Source organism: Suncus etruscus, chromosome 12 (genome assembly GCF_024139225.1).
Source record: "Suncus etruscus isolate mSunEtr1 chromosome 12, mSunEtr1.pri.cur, whole genome shotgun sequence".
NCBI lineage: Eukaryota > Metazoa > Chordata > Mammalia > Eulipotyphla > Soricidae > Suncus > Suncus etruscus.
Genome location: NC_064859.1, coordinates 13,537,203 through 13,551,177, shown reverse-complemented (window position 1 = coordinate 13,551,177; position 13,975 = coordinate 13,537,203). Strand labels below are relative to the sequence as shown.

Genomic DNA, 13,975 nt, shown 5'->3' with positions numbered 1-13,975 from the left:
GCCTTATGCAAGGCAAACGCTTTACTGCAGTGCTATCGCTCCAGACTTTTATTATCTTTATATTACTATCCCCTGTAGTATTTAAACTGATTGTTTTTAAATAAATACTTTTGTTATCAACAGAATTCAAGTCTCATGCCTGCAATGTCTGCCTTATCTCTGAGCCACAGCCCAGAGATTGTATTTCTACAACAGTTGTGTCAGGTGAGTTGTTTTAAAATGTAATCTAACTTTGTAACACAGCATGCAGATTGCTGAGCTAATTTTCTCTTATGTAGGGAACATGCTCATCTTTTATATCATTAAAGTATGCTTTCTGGGGCTCTCTGCTGATTTTCACAAATTTTCAATGAGAACTGAAGAATCTTGCTCCTCTTTGCCCTCAGCAGTTGTCTGTGTCATTCATTGTATGTCTTATCTGTTCATTGCTTTACTCAGGCTTTTGACCGCTAATGAAGCTAGTTATTATTCCTTATTCCTCTGAGCTAGTTATTCCAAACAGTGTATTATAGTACACTCTACACTTTCCACTCTAATGAGGACTTTTGTAGTTCTCCTTGGAACTGGTCCACAATCATCTGCCAATGCTGAATGCTGTTTATGACTTACATACTACTTAAGAATCGCAACAGCTTTTCAGTAAGTTAAAGAAGTTGTTGTGGGGCTGGAGAGATAACACGGAGGTAGGGCATTTGCCTTGCATGCAGAAGGTCGGTGGTTCGAATCTTGGCATCCCATATGGTCCGCCAAGCCTGCCAGGGGCGATTTCTTAGCATAGAACCAGGAGTAACCCCTAAGTGCTGCCAGGTGTGATCCAAAAACCAAAAAAAAAAATAAAAATAAAGTTGTTGTTTTGGTTTCTGTGCCACACCTGGTGTTATCCAGAGAGATTCCGTCTGGCTCTGTGCTCAGACATTAGTCCTGGCAGGCTCAGGGAACCATATGAAATGAGAAGAATCGATCCTGGGTTGGCTGTATGCAAAGTTGATGTCTACCTGCTATGCTAATGGTCAGGCCCCAAATTAGAATGTGTGTTTTCTTTTAAGTGAGTAGCTAAAAATTTTTTTCACTGGCATGCCCTACCAATAAAAAGGCAGAGCTGGCATGACGGATCAGAAAAAAAAATGATACAAAACTCTACTTGAGTCCATTAATCAACATATAATAAGCTGCAAAGTTAAAATACATGTAAAAATAACTCAAAGTTATTGACTCAAGAGAGCTCAAAGCCAAAGGCTAGAAAACCTAACAGGCGAATGGTTAGTTACCTATGATAAGGTAGGACTTCTATCAACTACTATCATACTATATCATATAAAATACTTTGAGATGGACAGGAATGTAATGATTAAGCGAGTCATTCAGCAAGGGCCTAACATTATGCTCAGGAACATATATGAACAGAAGAGCATTACAAGCAATAAACTATCTGAGACCAGAAGAGAAACAGCACCAGTCACACATGAGGAATTAGGAATGTGAGCTGAAACAATAGCACAGTGGGTATGGAATGCACACAGCTACCTGGGTTTAATCCTGGCATCCTAGATGGTCCCCCAAGCACTACCAAGAGTAACCCATGAACAATGACAGATATGGCCCAAAAAAACAAACAAAAAAGGGCTGGAGAGATAGCATGGAGGTAAGGCATTTGCCTTTCATGCAAGAGGTCATCGGTTCGAATCCCAGCGTCCCATATGGTCCCCCGTGCCTGCCAGGAGCAATTTCTGAGCATGGAGCCAGGAGTAACCCCTGAGCACTGCCGGGTGTGACCCAAAAACCACAAAAAAAAAAAAAAAAAAAGAAGAGTAGGGTAATTGAACCTCTTGCTCTGGGCAATGTGCAAACCAGTCAGACAGACAATCAGTGCAGAACTACAACCAGAAAATGAGCTAGGCCTCAAGAGTTCAACTTGCAGTTAGAGAAATAACTACACTGAGAACTATCATAATAATGTGAATGAATGAGGGAGTAGAAAATCTGTCTCGAGTACAAGTGTGGGTGGGGTGGGGAGGAGGGAGATCTGGGAAATTGGTGGTGGGAATCTTGCACTGGTGAAGGGGGATGTTCTTTACATGACTGTAATCATACAACTGCAATCATGTTTGTAATCACAGTGTTTAAATAAAGATAATTTTAAAAAAGCGTTTAACAGACATTTCTAGGGCTTTCTATTTCCCCAAAGTCAAATGCACATTCTTCTCAAGTGCAGAGGGAATATTCTCCAGAACAAATTTGCAAGTTGAAAAAAACAGCAAAAAGGGGGGTGGGGGGGAAAGAAACAGCAAAAATTTCATAAAGACCGAAATCAGGTCGAATATTTTCCTGAACATCAGTGCTATAGAATTAGAAATCAATAATCAACAGAAAGCTGGAAAGTTTCATATATAAATGGATGCACCCTCTAAATAACTCTGGACTCAATAAGGAAATTAAAGAATAAAAACTTTTTTTAACCCTGAAACCAATGTGAATGAGGAATGAGCTCTAAGAACAGAAAGGAGGACTCAGGAAAGGCAGCCTTCAGAGTAATGTTGAGGATTAATCTTGTCTGGTCACCACATGTTTGGAATTTTACTGGTTTCCTTCTTGTGGCTGAATCCTAATTTTATACCACGGACATCAGGAAAATAATTTGCTATGATTTCCATTATAAGTTTATGGATAAATTGTTTTGTGCTCCAGCATGTGGTCTATATGTTTCCAAAAAAGATTCATGTATGCTTTTGGAAAAAAAGAATTCAAATCCTACTGGTTGAAAATGAAATATGCATGTAACCCCAGTGTTCTTTTTTCCTTTGGTTTTTGGGCCACACTCAGCAGCCCTCTGGGGTTACTCATGGCTCTGCACTAGATGTCACTCCTGGCAGGCTCAGGGGACCATATGGGATGCCAGGAATCTAAGCTAGGTCCTCACCACGTGCAAGGCAAACACCCCACCACTGTGCTACCACTCCAGCCCCCAAACCCCAATGTTCATTTAAGCCCAAATGTTGTAGTTTGTTATTTGTTTTTAGCTGCAAAGGAGTTATTAAAATCCTTTATTTTATATATTGGGTATATAGACATTCACAACACGGTAAGAAAACAGATTCTAAATCAGGGGCTGGAGCAATAGCACAGCAGGAAGAGAGCTTGCCTTACATGCTGCCAATCCAGGTTTGATCCCTAGCATTTCATATGGTCCAAGAGCCTGCCAGGAGTAACCCCTGAGTGTAAGTGGGTGGGGCCCAAAAAACAATAAATAAATAAATAAATAAATAAATAAATAAATAAAATAGATTATAAATCAGTAGATGTGTTTGGATACATTTTGTTTTTATAACCCACACGTGTGTGCATGCATTCACATGCATTAAATTTTAAGGGATTAGAGCAATAGCATAGTGAGTAAGGTGTTTGCCATACAGCCAACCAGAGTTCAATTTCTGGTATCCCATATGGTCCCCTGAGCACTGTCAAAAATAACTCATGAGTGTAGTCAGGAGTAACCCCTGAGCGTTGCCAGGTGTGGTCCCCACACACACACACTAAAAAAATTGTCACATCCCACTCAGGAGGGGCACACACCAGAAGGTGTAGTGCTCTCCTGAAAAGGAATTATTTGCCAAAAAGGCCCGCTTAGAGCAGTCAAAATCACTTGACCCTTTGCGTGGATTGTTTGGCCATAATTCCAAAAGTGGCTGTAACTATCTCTCTCTTTATTTTTAACCAATATTAAAATCAAGCCTTAGTAAATTCTTTCTAACAAAGAAGGACAGTACAAATCCCGCCAAAAGTCTCCCACAAAACAGCTCCCTGTAATTTTTGCTACTTTGGCGCCAAGATCAGGTTTTTCCCAAAACTTAGCTCATAGTAAAGCAATTTTCAGTTTTCCCCCAAAACTCTAAAATATTTCTCTCTCTTCCCACTTCCCTGAAAATTACCTGTTTCCCCCTGCTTACCCAAAACAAAACTAACCCAAAACAAAACTGCCTTTTCACCTTCAGTATCGGTTCTTTAATATGCTAATATAAGCCAGGGTTCTTCATTCTTTTCCCAGTTTCTTTGATGTCAAAAATTTACGCCCTGCATTCCAAACCTCAACCTTTTAAAGTCACCCAGCTCAAAAAATAAATTTGTCTTCGTCTTTCTAGACGCAAGTCCCATGCATTCTGTGTGGTCTCATTCATTTTTACAATATTGTTCCGTCTTTCGCCATTCCGTGTACCCACTCTCTCCCCGTGGAAGTTTTTCCCGAACTCCACGAAGGATCTGTTTGCAGGTGCTGAAGACTGCAACAGAATTGGCTCACAGCAAAAAATGTCTTTGAAATAGGAGCTGGAGAGATAGCACAACAGGTAGGGAGTTTGCCTTGTACATACCAAGCTGGTGTTATATCCTGACATCCCATATAGTCCCCCAAGCACTACCAGAAGTAATTCCTGAATGCAGAAGCAGGAGTAACCCCTGAGCACCACTGGATGTGGTGCCCAAAACAAAACAAAATATATGCTTCTTATAGAGTTAAGTCTTCATGATTTTCTTCTCCATATGCCTTGCTATCCTCTAACATGATGGAATCTTTTCAGTGACCATAATGTAATCTTTCTTGTTTGTGTGTTTTAGCTTTTCAGCCATGTCCAGCAGTGCTCAGGATTACTCGGGGCAGTGCTTAGCAGGGTGGTGCTGGGGACTGACTAAGTCAGACATGCTCAGCACACTGTGCTTTCTCTCCAGTCTGACGATGTATTGTTTGTTTTGTTTTTGCATCACATCCAGAGGTGCTCAGGGGTTACTCCTGGCTCTGCTCTCAGGAATCACTCCTGGCAGGCCAAAGGACCACATAGATGTTAGGAATCAAACCCATGTGCAAGGCAAATGCCCCTCCTGCTGTGCTATTGCTCCAGCCCCTGACTATGTATTTTTAACATACTTGGAACAAAAGTTTGAACTAGATCTCTATTTCCTTCTGTTTTGACAATTTTAAAGACCTTCTCAAGTTGGGCCCTTATTGGCTGTCAAATACTAAACCCTGGAGCATGCCTCATTTACTAGGGCAGTCTGTGCCTTTGCCACCTCCTCCAGCCCCCAGACTCCTCCAAACTTAGCAAACCTGCATGATGTGAACTGTGGGAAAACTCGGCACTCTGCAGGTATCCCTGGTGTTTCCTGCATCAGATGCTCACGCCACCCCACAAACCTTTCTCAAGGCTCTCATGTAGGTGGCAGCCTTCATCTTGTACTGGAGCATGCTCTCAGCTGCCAGAGGACTCATGAAGCCGCTTGCTTTTCGGGGCCCATAGCTCAGTGACATCGAGAAGTGATGCACGTTGTTGGAGAAGAAAGACGCCATCTAAACCGAGTGACAAGAAGACAAAAGACTATTTTTCAACAACACAACTGGATGATCCACTAGATTGTGGGGCGAAGTTATCCAGCCATGTATAAGCACATTTCATGACTTCATTTTTCCTAACAGCTACATAGTATTCCATTGTATAGATGTACCACAGTTTCCTAGCCACTCATCTATTCTCTGGCACTTAGGTTGTTTCCAGATTCTGGCTATTATATATAGTACTACAATGAATACAGGAATGCAGAGAACTTTTCTCATCATGTATCCCTAGGAGTGGTATTGCTGGATCATATGGAAGCTCAATTTCTAGTTTTCTGAGGAAGATCCATATTGTTTTCTGAAAAGGCTGAATTAGCCTATATTCCCACCAGCAATGAATGAGAGTGAGAGTCCCTTTCTCCCTGAATCTGCGCCAGCACTGGTTGTTCTTTTCTTTGTGATGACCAGGTTTTATCAAAGGGAAGCATGTTTAGGACTGACTGGACATTGGTATAAAACAGTTAACAGTTACCTTGCCTGTAGCATTTGTCAGTGCCACCAAGGAAGACAGGATGCAGTCGTTGGTTGTCACAAGTTTTTGCGTTGCTGTTGGGAGTTCATGCTCTATGGATGCCTTTTGAGTATAATGTTTGGAAATATCTATCAAAGCAATCAAACAAAAAGTCATTATCCTCTGTGTATAGGTTGCATACAGATAACTAACCTACTAACTTCTCAAATCTACTTGTAGAAATTTATAAACTAAAAAAAAAATTTACGAAATAAATCCAACCCCCCAAAAGAGCCCTAAATAGCAAGACTGTGCTGGGTTTAAATTGGGTCCCAAGTCTATGTGAGAAGACCTCAGCCTGCACTGTGTGTCACCCCTCATATCCTGGAGGACTGATTCTCCTTTACTTGAGGGTAGATCCTGCTCTAGTGCTGAGTTAGGACCCCCAGCCCATGTTGGCCAGTATAAATAAGAATTATCTTGTATCATATATAAGCAAATCATGTGGCCAGAACTAAATAGTCCATGAAACTGTGATATCACTTGATCCTTAAAGGGCCTTTATGGGTCTGTCCAGAAACGCTCAACCTAAGGAAGTGAAGCACCTGCTGAGGTCAAGAGAAGGTTGAGGTCCCCAGAGTCTGCGCTTACAAGCCCCCAAAACAAAGCAACTGTCACAAAAGCCCCCACCACTACCCTGGAGAATGACTGCAGAACAAAGCAAGAATTTCAACTGACACTTTAGCCAGAAAAGTGCTCAGGAGAATTAGGTTAGTGATTCTTCCTGGGACGTTAAACCTTGGATTCCTCAGGTCCTTTGTGGTGGAGCTTCCCTAAGGGGCAAGGATTCCACAAAATGCCTCAGACCAGCCTGCCTGGCTTGGTAGAATCCACACATCTGCCATGAAGCAGATGAGAAAGGCAGCTGGCACTTAGCAGAGAGCCTTCATCTGGGGTCTCTGACCTCTGGCCGCATCTATCTGAATCTCATCAGGCCAGCTCTTGGGAAGAGGCCTGGGTCAGAAACATGTATGTTCGTGCTCTGGGGCAGGCCTTACCTCTCATGATGTCATGAAGTCCTTGCAGCGTGGCTCCCACATACGCTAACACAGAACTAGAGTTGGTCCGAGGGAGTCTATCGGGCTGTGTGCCTGGGAACCAAGACCTGACTTCAGCATCTGAGACTCATCCTCAGACGCCCACCCCAGCAGCTCCGTCTATGGCACGGGGCAGTAAAGAGAAGGCAGCTGGTGCAGTACAGAAAATATCAGCCCTGGGGCTGCCTGAGGGATACCGCAGTGGCTAGGGCATTTGTCTTGCACATAGTTGATCCAGGCTCGATCCCAGTAACCCCTATGGTCCCCTAAGCACCACCAGAAATGACCACTGAGCACAGATTGCCTCCTGAGCACCGCTGGGTATGACCCCAAAACAAACAAAACATTCAAAAGTCAGATATCACAAAGGTTGCTAAATCTAAAAGCAATGCAAAAATAGAAGTTGAGGCCAGAAAGTTAATAAAGAAAACAAGATGCTTGCCTGCCCCCACACACAGCTGAACCCCAGCTCTGTGTATGGTCCCCCAAGCACCAACAGGAGCAGAGTGAGGAATAAGCCCTGAGCACTGTAGGGAGTATCCTTGGAACAAAACAAGGATCTGATGAAAATGTAAGAGATCAGGCCCTCAAGCAATGCTGGTGGAGATGGAAAAGGTCGTGAGCACCTCAGAAAACAATCTGACAGTCCCCCAGCACATAGAGAGAATCACCAGAACTAAGCAACTCTTCTCCTGCTAGGTACAAGGAGTGAAAGGTGAATCCATTCAAACACTTGTTCATTAAAATCTAGAACATTCTTCATGACAGCCAGCGAGGTGAAAACAACCCAAATACCCATCACCACTTGGGCAGATAAATCACAGGTCACAGAGTCATACCAGGAAATACTGGAGGGAAGCGGGCACAGGAGTTGGGCCACACCTGGTGGTGTTCAGGGCTTACTCCTGGCTCTGTGCTCAGGGCTCACTGGTGGGGCTCCTGGTGGGGCTCGGAGAATTGTTTGAGGTGAGGGACATCAAATAAATCAACTACATACTAACATTCCAGCCCCTGTACCACAGAATATTATTCTATAATAAAAAGAGATGAACCGTGATCTATGCTGCAACTTGGATGACTCTTGAAAACATCATACTAAGTCATATCCTAAGTCACAAGAAGTGACATATGATACCATATGGGGTGTCAGGGAATCAAACGTAGGTCAGCATATGCAAAGCAAGCACCTTACCCATTGTACTGTCACTCTAGCCCTGCCGGAGTTATGGAATCCTTATAAAATATTACATACATGGCAATAAATCCATTCGATTATCTGAAAAAACCTCAGGATATTAAAGTGTCCCTGAGCTACTTACTGGACTTACTGGCTATTGTTACAGATTCTTATACTTTGCCCCTCTTTGTTTTGCCTTTTTTTTTTGTTTGTGTGGTTTTTGGGTCACACCCGGCAGTGCTCAGGGGAAACTCCTGGCTCCATGCTCAGAAATTGCTCCTGGCAGGCACGGGGGACCATATGGGACGCTGGATTCGAACGGATGACCTTCTGCATGAAAGGCAAATGCCTTACCTCCATGCTATCTCTCCAGCCCCGCCCCCCCTTTTTTTTTTGGTTTTTCGGGCCACACCCGTTTGATCCTCAGGGGTCACTCCTGGCTAAGCGCTCAAAAATTGCCCCTGACTTGGGACCATATGGGATGCAGGGAGATCGAACCGAGGTCCTTCCTTGGCTAGCACTTGCAAGGCAGACACCTTACCTCTAGCACCACCTCGCTGGCCCCTCCAGCCCCCTTTTTTATTTTTGTTTTGCCTTTTTTTTTTTACTTTGATCCTCTTTGTTCCAAAAAAAAAAAATGAAAGGGAGCTAATATTTAACACAAGTCTTCAATGCCTAACACAGTAGTACATTCTGTTTTTGTATATGTTTTTATTTGGGGGCCACACCCAGTGGCCTGCACTCAGAAATCACTCCTGGCTCGGGAGAGCCTATGGGATGCCAGGGATCAAACCTGGGTTGTCCACATGCAAGGTAAATGCCCTCCCTACTGTGCTACCTCTCTGGCTCTCAGTGATACATTCTTAATTTGATTCATTTATCCTTAATTATTAACAATCAATAATTTATTGATTGTTATTTATCAATTAGTAAATCATTCTTAATTGATTTATTATTGCAAGGTCATCAGCATGGAAATGCCAAGTTCTTCTGATCTGAGATGAGAGCCTCTCCTCGGCCCCAGAAGCTCAGCCATCTCCCCTTTTCCAACACAAGCACTGTTTCTTCCCCACGAAGAACCTGGAACAACAAACCCACTTACTTGGCAAGACAAGAAGGCTGACGTATGTCTGCAACTTCTCAAATACAGCTGTCATTTTCCTCATATCCTGAGACAGCTCTAAATTCCTGGCTCTTAATGCAGATGTGCAAAGGGAAGATTCACATTCTTCTTCTAAACTAAGGAATGGACAGAGATTTTTAAAGTGAGCATCCTGGAAATTTTAAATTCTCTGGAAGAAACTACCAAAAAGAGGCTCTGCAAAAATAAAGAATTTGCTTTCATTTATCATCCCATCTGTTATATATATTAGTAGGATAAACACACCTGCTTGCTGTAAAAGCCACTGGAACCATAAAGTAAATGTAAATGTAAAAGCAGGTTAGTCCATATCTTCTTCTGAAAGCAGGTCAAAAATGTTTCCCTCCTTAGGGACTGGAGTGGTAATACAGCAGGAAGGGCATTTTCATTGCACACAGCCAATCAGGGGTTCAATCTCCAGTATCCCATATTGTCCCCTGAGCCTGCCAGGGGTGATTTCTGAGCTCAGAGCCAGGTGTAATCCCTGAGCCCAAAAACAAAACAAACAAAAATGTTATTTCCCTTCAAGATGAGTTGGAAGAAAAGTATTCAACTGGCTGCATGCGTTCCTAAATTCCTATTTAGAAATTTAGCAGAGAACATCCTTCTTGCTGCCAAGGGAAGTACTCCAAGCAGTACTCTAAGAATAAGACAACACAGTACAGTCTCTCCCACATGCTACAGCTCTTTGCACCGTCTCCACAGCCCTCCAGGACAGAAAATCTCTTTGAAACCTCTTCAAGTGTATGAGTTTCAAAAGCCAGACAGACAGGAAAAAAAAATCTATAGGCTTAAACCTAAAGTCAATTCCTAATATTCACGAAGTACATTTTATCAGTTTAATCTTTAATGGCTACTAGAGCAGGCTTAATTATAAGAATTTTTGAAAACAGATGTATTCTGGGCCGGAGTGATTTCAACACAGCAGGTAAGGCATCTGCCTTGAACGTGTCTGACCTGGGTTCTATCTCTGGCATCCAGATGGTCCCCCAAGCCTGACATGAGTAACTTCTGAGCTCAGAGCCAAGAGTAACAACCCCTGAGTGTTACCAGATATGGCACCCAAACAAACAAAAAACAACAAAATCAGATGTATGTTTAATAACGTTTATGAAAAATGTGCTGCGATCAAGTAAAATGCTTTTGAAACAAAGCTAGGAAACTTTTTAGCCCAGCAATGCTAACCACATCCTTGATCTACTCTTTTTAACAGCTTCATTCAAGGCAAAGCTAATTACTACTAAAGATCGTGTCTCTATATCGATGATAGTGCTACTTAAACCAATGGTCAAAAAAAAAAAAAAAAAGAGTAAAGTAAAGAAAAAAACACAGTAGTCAAAAGCTGAGGGGAAGAAGGTCTGTGTTTAAAAATATAATGGTGAAAATTATTTTAAAAAGTAACTGTTTTGAGCAGTAAACACCATTTTTGCACTGGTTCTTAGATTCTACTTAATTATTAGCCATATCATTAAATTATATTGAATTCAATGCTAAACTTCTGAAGTCAATTTTAAAAGCTTTTATTGTATTGAATCATAACATAGTGATATGAATAAAATTATAGCTCATTTATTAGTTTATGCAATAATTTCCTGACTCCTAATTTTGCTCACATATACAAATAACAGAATTTTGCTACTGAAATACCCGGTTAGAATCAAGAGATAATTATTTAAATTTTTAATAATGACATTTATATATTTTTTGACATTTCTATTTTTAAGAGTTAAGAGCTACTAATTTAGTTTTAGAAGAATTTATGAACTAAAATCACTTATGTATTTTTAATATCTACAATGTTTTCAAGTACATATTTTCTAAACCTTATTTGCATATTATATGTATAAAGAAATATGTTCATATTCCCCTTATGTTTTCACTTTATTTTTTAAGCTAAATCTTAGGAGGAAAATAAACAGATAAATTAAGTCTTAGTAGTTTTAACAAGTATTAAAAAACATAAAAGCAGTCCATCAAATTTCCAGATTTATGAATTATTTTCTTTCCTTTTCAAAGATATTTAAAGGTAACCAAATGACAGATTCTATAAAGGTTTTTAGTTTATATCTTAAATGTCACCAACAATAAAAACAAAAATTACAGAATGGTATATTCTAATAGTGATATATCCAAATGCAAAAGCTATTTATTATAAGCTTTGTTAACATATTTATAGCAGGGCCCGGAGAGATAGCACAGAGGTGTTTGCCCTGCAAGCAGCCGATCCAGTACCAAAGGTGGTCCCCCGTGCCTGCCAGGAGCTATTTCTGAGCAGACAGCCAGGAGTAACCCCTGAGCAATGCCGGGTGTGGCCCCCCCCCCCAAAAAAAAAAATATATATATATATTTATAGCAGAGCCAGGATCATATTTGCCTTGCACAGCCAACCTAGATTCAATTACCAGCATCCCAGCCATATGGTCCATCGAGCCTGCCAGGAATGACTCCTGATTGCAGGGCCGGGCATGACCCATGAGCATCGCTGGGTGTGGCCCCCAAACCAACATATATAGCATGAATGTAATGAGTACCCAAAGAGAAATATTCTTTCAAGAAATGTATCATTGATAATTGTTCGAAATTCTGGCTTTTATAACACAATTCGGTTATAGTAGTGAACACTGTACAGAAGTACTAAAAAACCCAGCTGACAGACTATAATTCATAAGTGAATTCATAATTCACTTAAGCATAAGCTTAAGCTGCCCAAGTTATGGTTTCCTTCTCCATGAAAGTCTAAACTCCTTACAGTGCAGAAAGGTCACACAACTTTATTAACTTACTTATTCCAGAACAGGCCCAAACTTCAAGGAAACAAATACCTTTTTAACTGATAGGGAAGAATCTTTCTAAGAAAACAGATATAAGAGGTTAGGTGCTCCGAAAAAGTTTTCAATTTCACAGTTGTCTCCTGCAAAGACAAACAATGTCCAGGTTAGCAGAGTCACCCGAGGAAAAGAAGCTCCCACTTCTAGAAATGAAAGAAGAAAATTACCAGGACAGTCACAGTCTCTTCGGTTATACTTTCAAATAAGTGAAGCATTCCTTCCTCAAGAGGGCGGACATAAGATGCGTTTTCATGGAGGTGCTGTGAGAACTAAACAGAAGGGGGACAAGGACAAGTGTGAGTTAAATCCATAGTACAGGGGAAATATATATATGAGAGAGAGAAGAAAGAGAGGAGAGAAAAGGGGGGGAGGGAGAAGAGAGAGAGAGATTACAACAAAAATAAGTATGGGGAGACTGCAGACAGGTGCTTGTCTTACATGCAGCCAGTCAGGGTCCGACACCTCACCACCTCTACCACCAGATAGTCCTCCAAGTCCTACCAAGAGTGGTCCCAGAGCACAGAGCCAGGAGTAAGCCCTGAACACAGCAGGGTGTGCCTCCACCCCCAAACCATGAACACACACACACACACAAACACACACAATGACCAAAGGCAACACAACAGAATCAAATTGGGTGGACAGAGGGCTGAAAGGGCAGGTGCTGTGTCCCGAGGGAGAGAGAAGGGGATGTGGTGAGGGCCAGGAAGCAGGAATTATGTGTGGGGAGATGCTCATTCATACTGTAAATCACAGAGCGCTTCAATCAACACAACATCCCTTTAAATTTACAACTGTCACTGGTACTTCAGCATTTATTTACAAAGGACTAAGCAGTTTTAAGAACAGATACAGAAAAAGAAATACTAACAAGCATTTAGACAATATAAAAACAAAATAATCATTTCCTTTTTTCTTTTTGATTTTAGGTCATACCCAGTGGCAGTGCTCAAAACTTCTTGTTCTGAGCTTAGAAATCATTTCTGGGACCAGAGAGATAGCATGGAGGTAAGGCGTTTGCCTTGTATGCAGAAGGATGGTGGTTTGAATCCCGGCATCCCATATGCTCCCCAAGCCTGCCAGGAGTGATTTCTGAGCGTAGAGCCAGGAGTAACCCCTGAATGCTGCCGGGTGTGACCCAAAAACCAAAAAAAAAAAAAAATCACTCCTGGCAGGCCCATGAGACCTTATGGGATGCCAGGGATAGAACACAGGTCTGTCAGGTACAAGGTAAACATCCTCCTCAATGTGCTATGATTCCTAGTGTCTCGTTCCAATGTGCCTAGTCAGTTTTAAGAGCAGACAAAGAAAAAAAAATACTACTAAAATTTAGACAAAAAAATGATTGTTTTTTATGAATTACCATCACAGGCCAAAGAGCTAAGTAAAAGTATAAAAAATTAATGAATCATTCAAAAAGAAATTTCACATACATGTTAAGCCTAACATACTTGAATTGGACATAATCTGCTAGATCCTGGACCAGAAATGCAGCTAGTTTAGCTCCAAAATTTTTCTCTTTCCACCTACATCCTGGGCTGGGGCTACCTAGGGACACTAGTGGGGGGACAATGACAAAGGTGGGATGGGTCACAGCAGGAACATTTTATATATATATTATGAATAGCTTTGTAGGGGGAGGGTTGGGACCACACCCAGCAGTGCTTAGGGGTCAATCCTCGATCCATACTCAGTAATCACTCCCAGGGCTATAGCAATAGCACAGAGGGGAGGGCATTTGCCTTGCACATGGCTGACCTAGGTTCAATCCATGGCATCCCATATGGTCCCCCAAGCACTGCCAAACATGACTCCAGAGTGCAGAGCCAGGAGTAATCCCTGAGCACCACTGGATGTAGACCATACCAAAAAAAAAAAAAAAGAAAAAAGAAAAAAAAAAG

The 13,975-nt window shown here is 41.6% G+C and overlaps 1 protein-coding gene across 1 annotated transcript in view; it reads right to left on the bottom strand.

Moving 5' to 3' along the window:
- PPP1R21 (protein phosphatase 1 regulatory subunit 21) overlaps nucleotides 1–13,975 on the bottom strand; it is a 53,232-nt gene that overhangs the window by 22,538 nt on the left and 16,719 nt on the right. The window contains exons 10-15 of the mRNA XM_049784345.1: nucleotides 12,242–12,343; nucleotides 12,069–12,157; nucleotides 9,208–9,344; nucleotides 6,890–6,982; nucleotides 5,853–5,980; nucleotides 5,183–5,335 (exon numbers count right to left, since the gene is read on the bottom strand). Of these exons, the coding sequence (XP_049640302.1) occupies nucleotides 5,183–5,335; nucleotides 5,853–5,980; nucleotides 6,890–6,982; nucleotides 9,208–9,344; nucleotides 12,069–12,157; nucleotides 12,242–12,343 (702 nt within the window). The remainder of the gene's footprint in view (nucleotides 1–5,182; nucleotides 5,336–5,852; nucleotides 5,981–6,889; nucleotides 6,983–9,207; nucleotides 9,345–12,068; nucleotides 12,158–12,241; nucleotides 12,344–13,975) is intronic.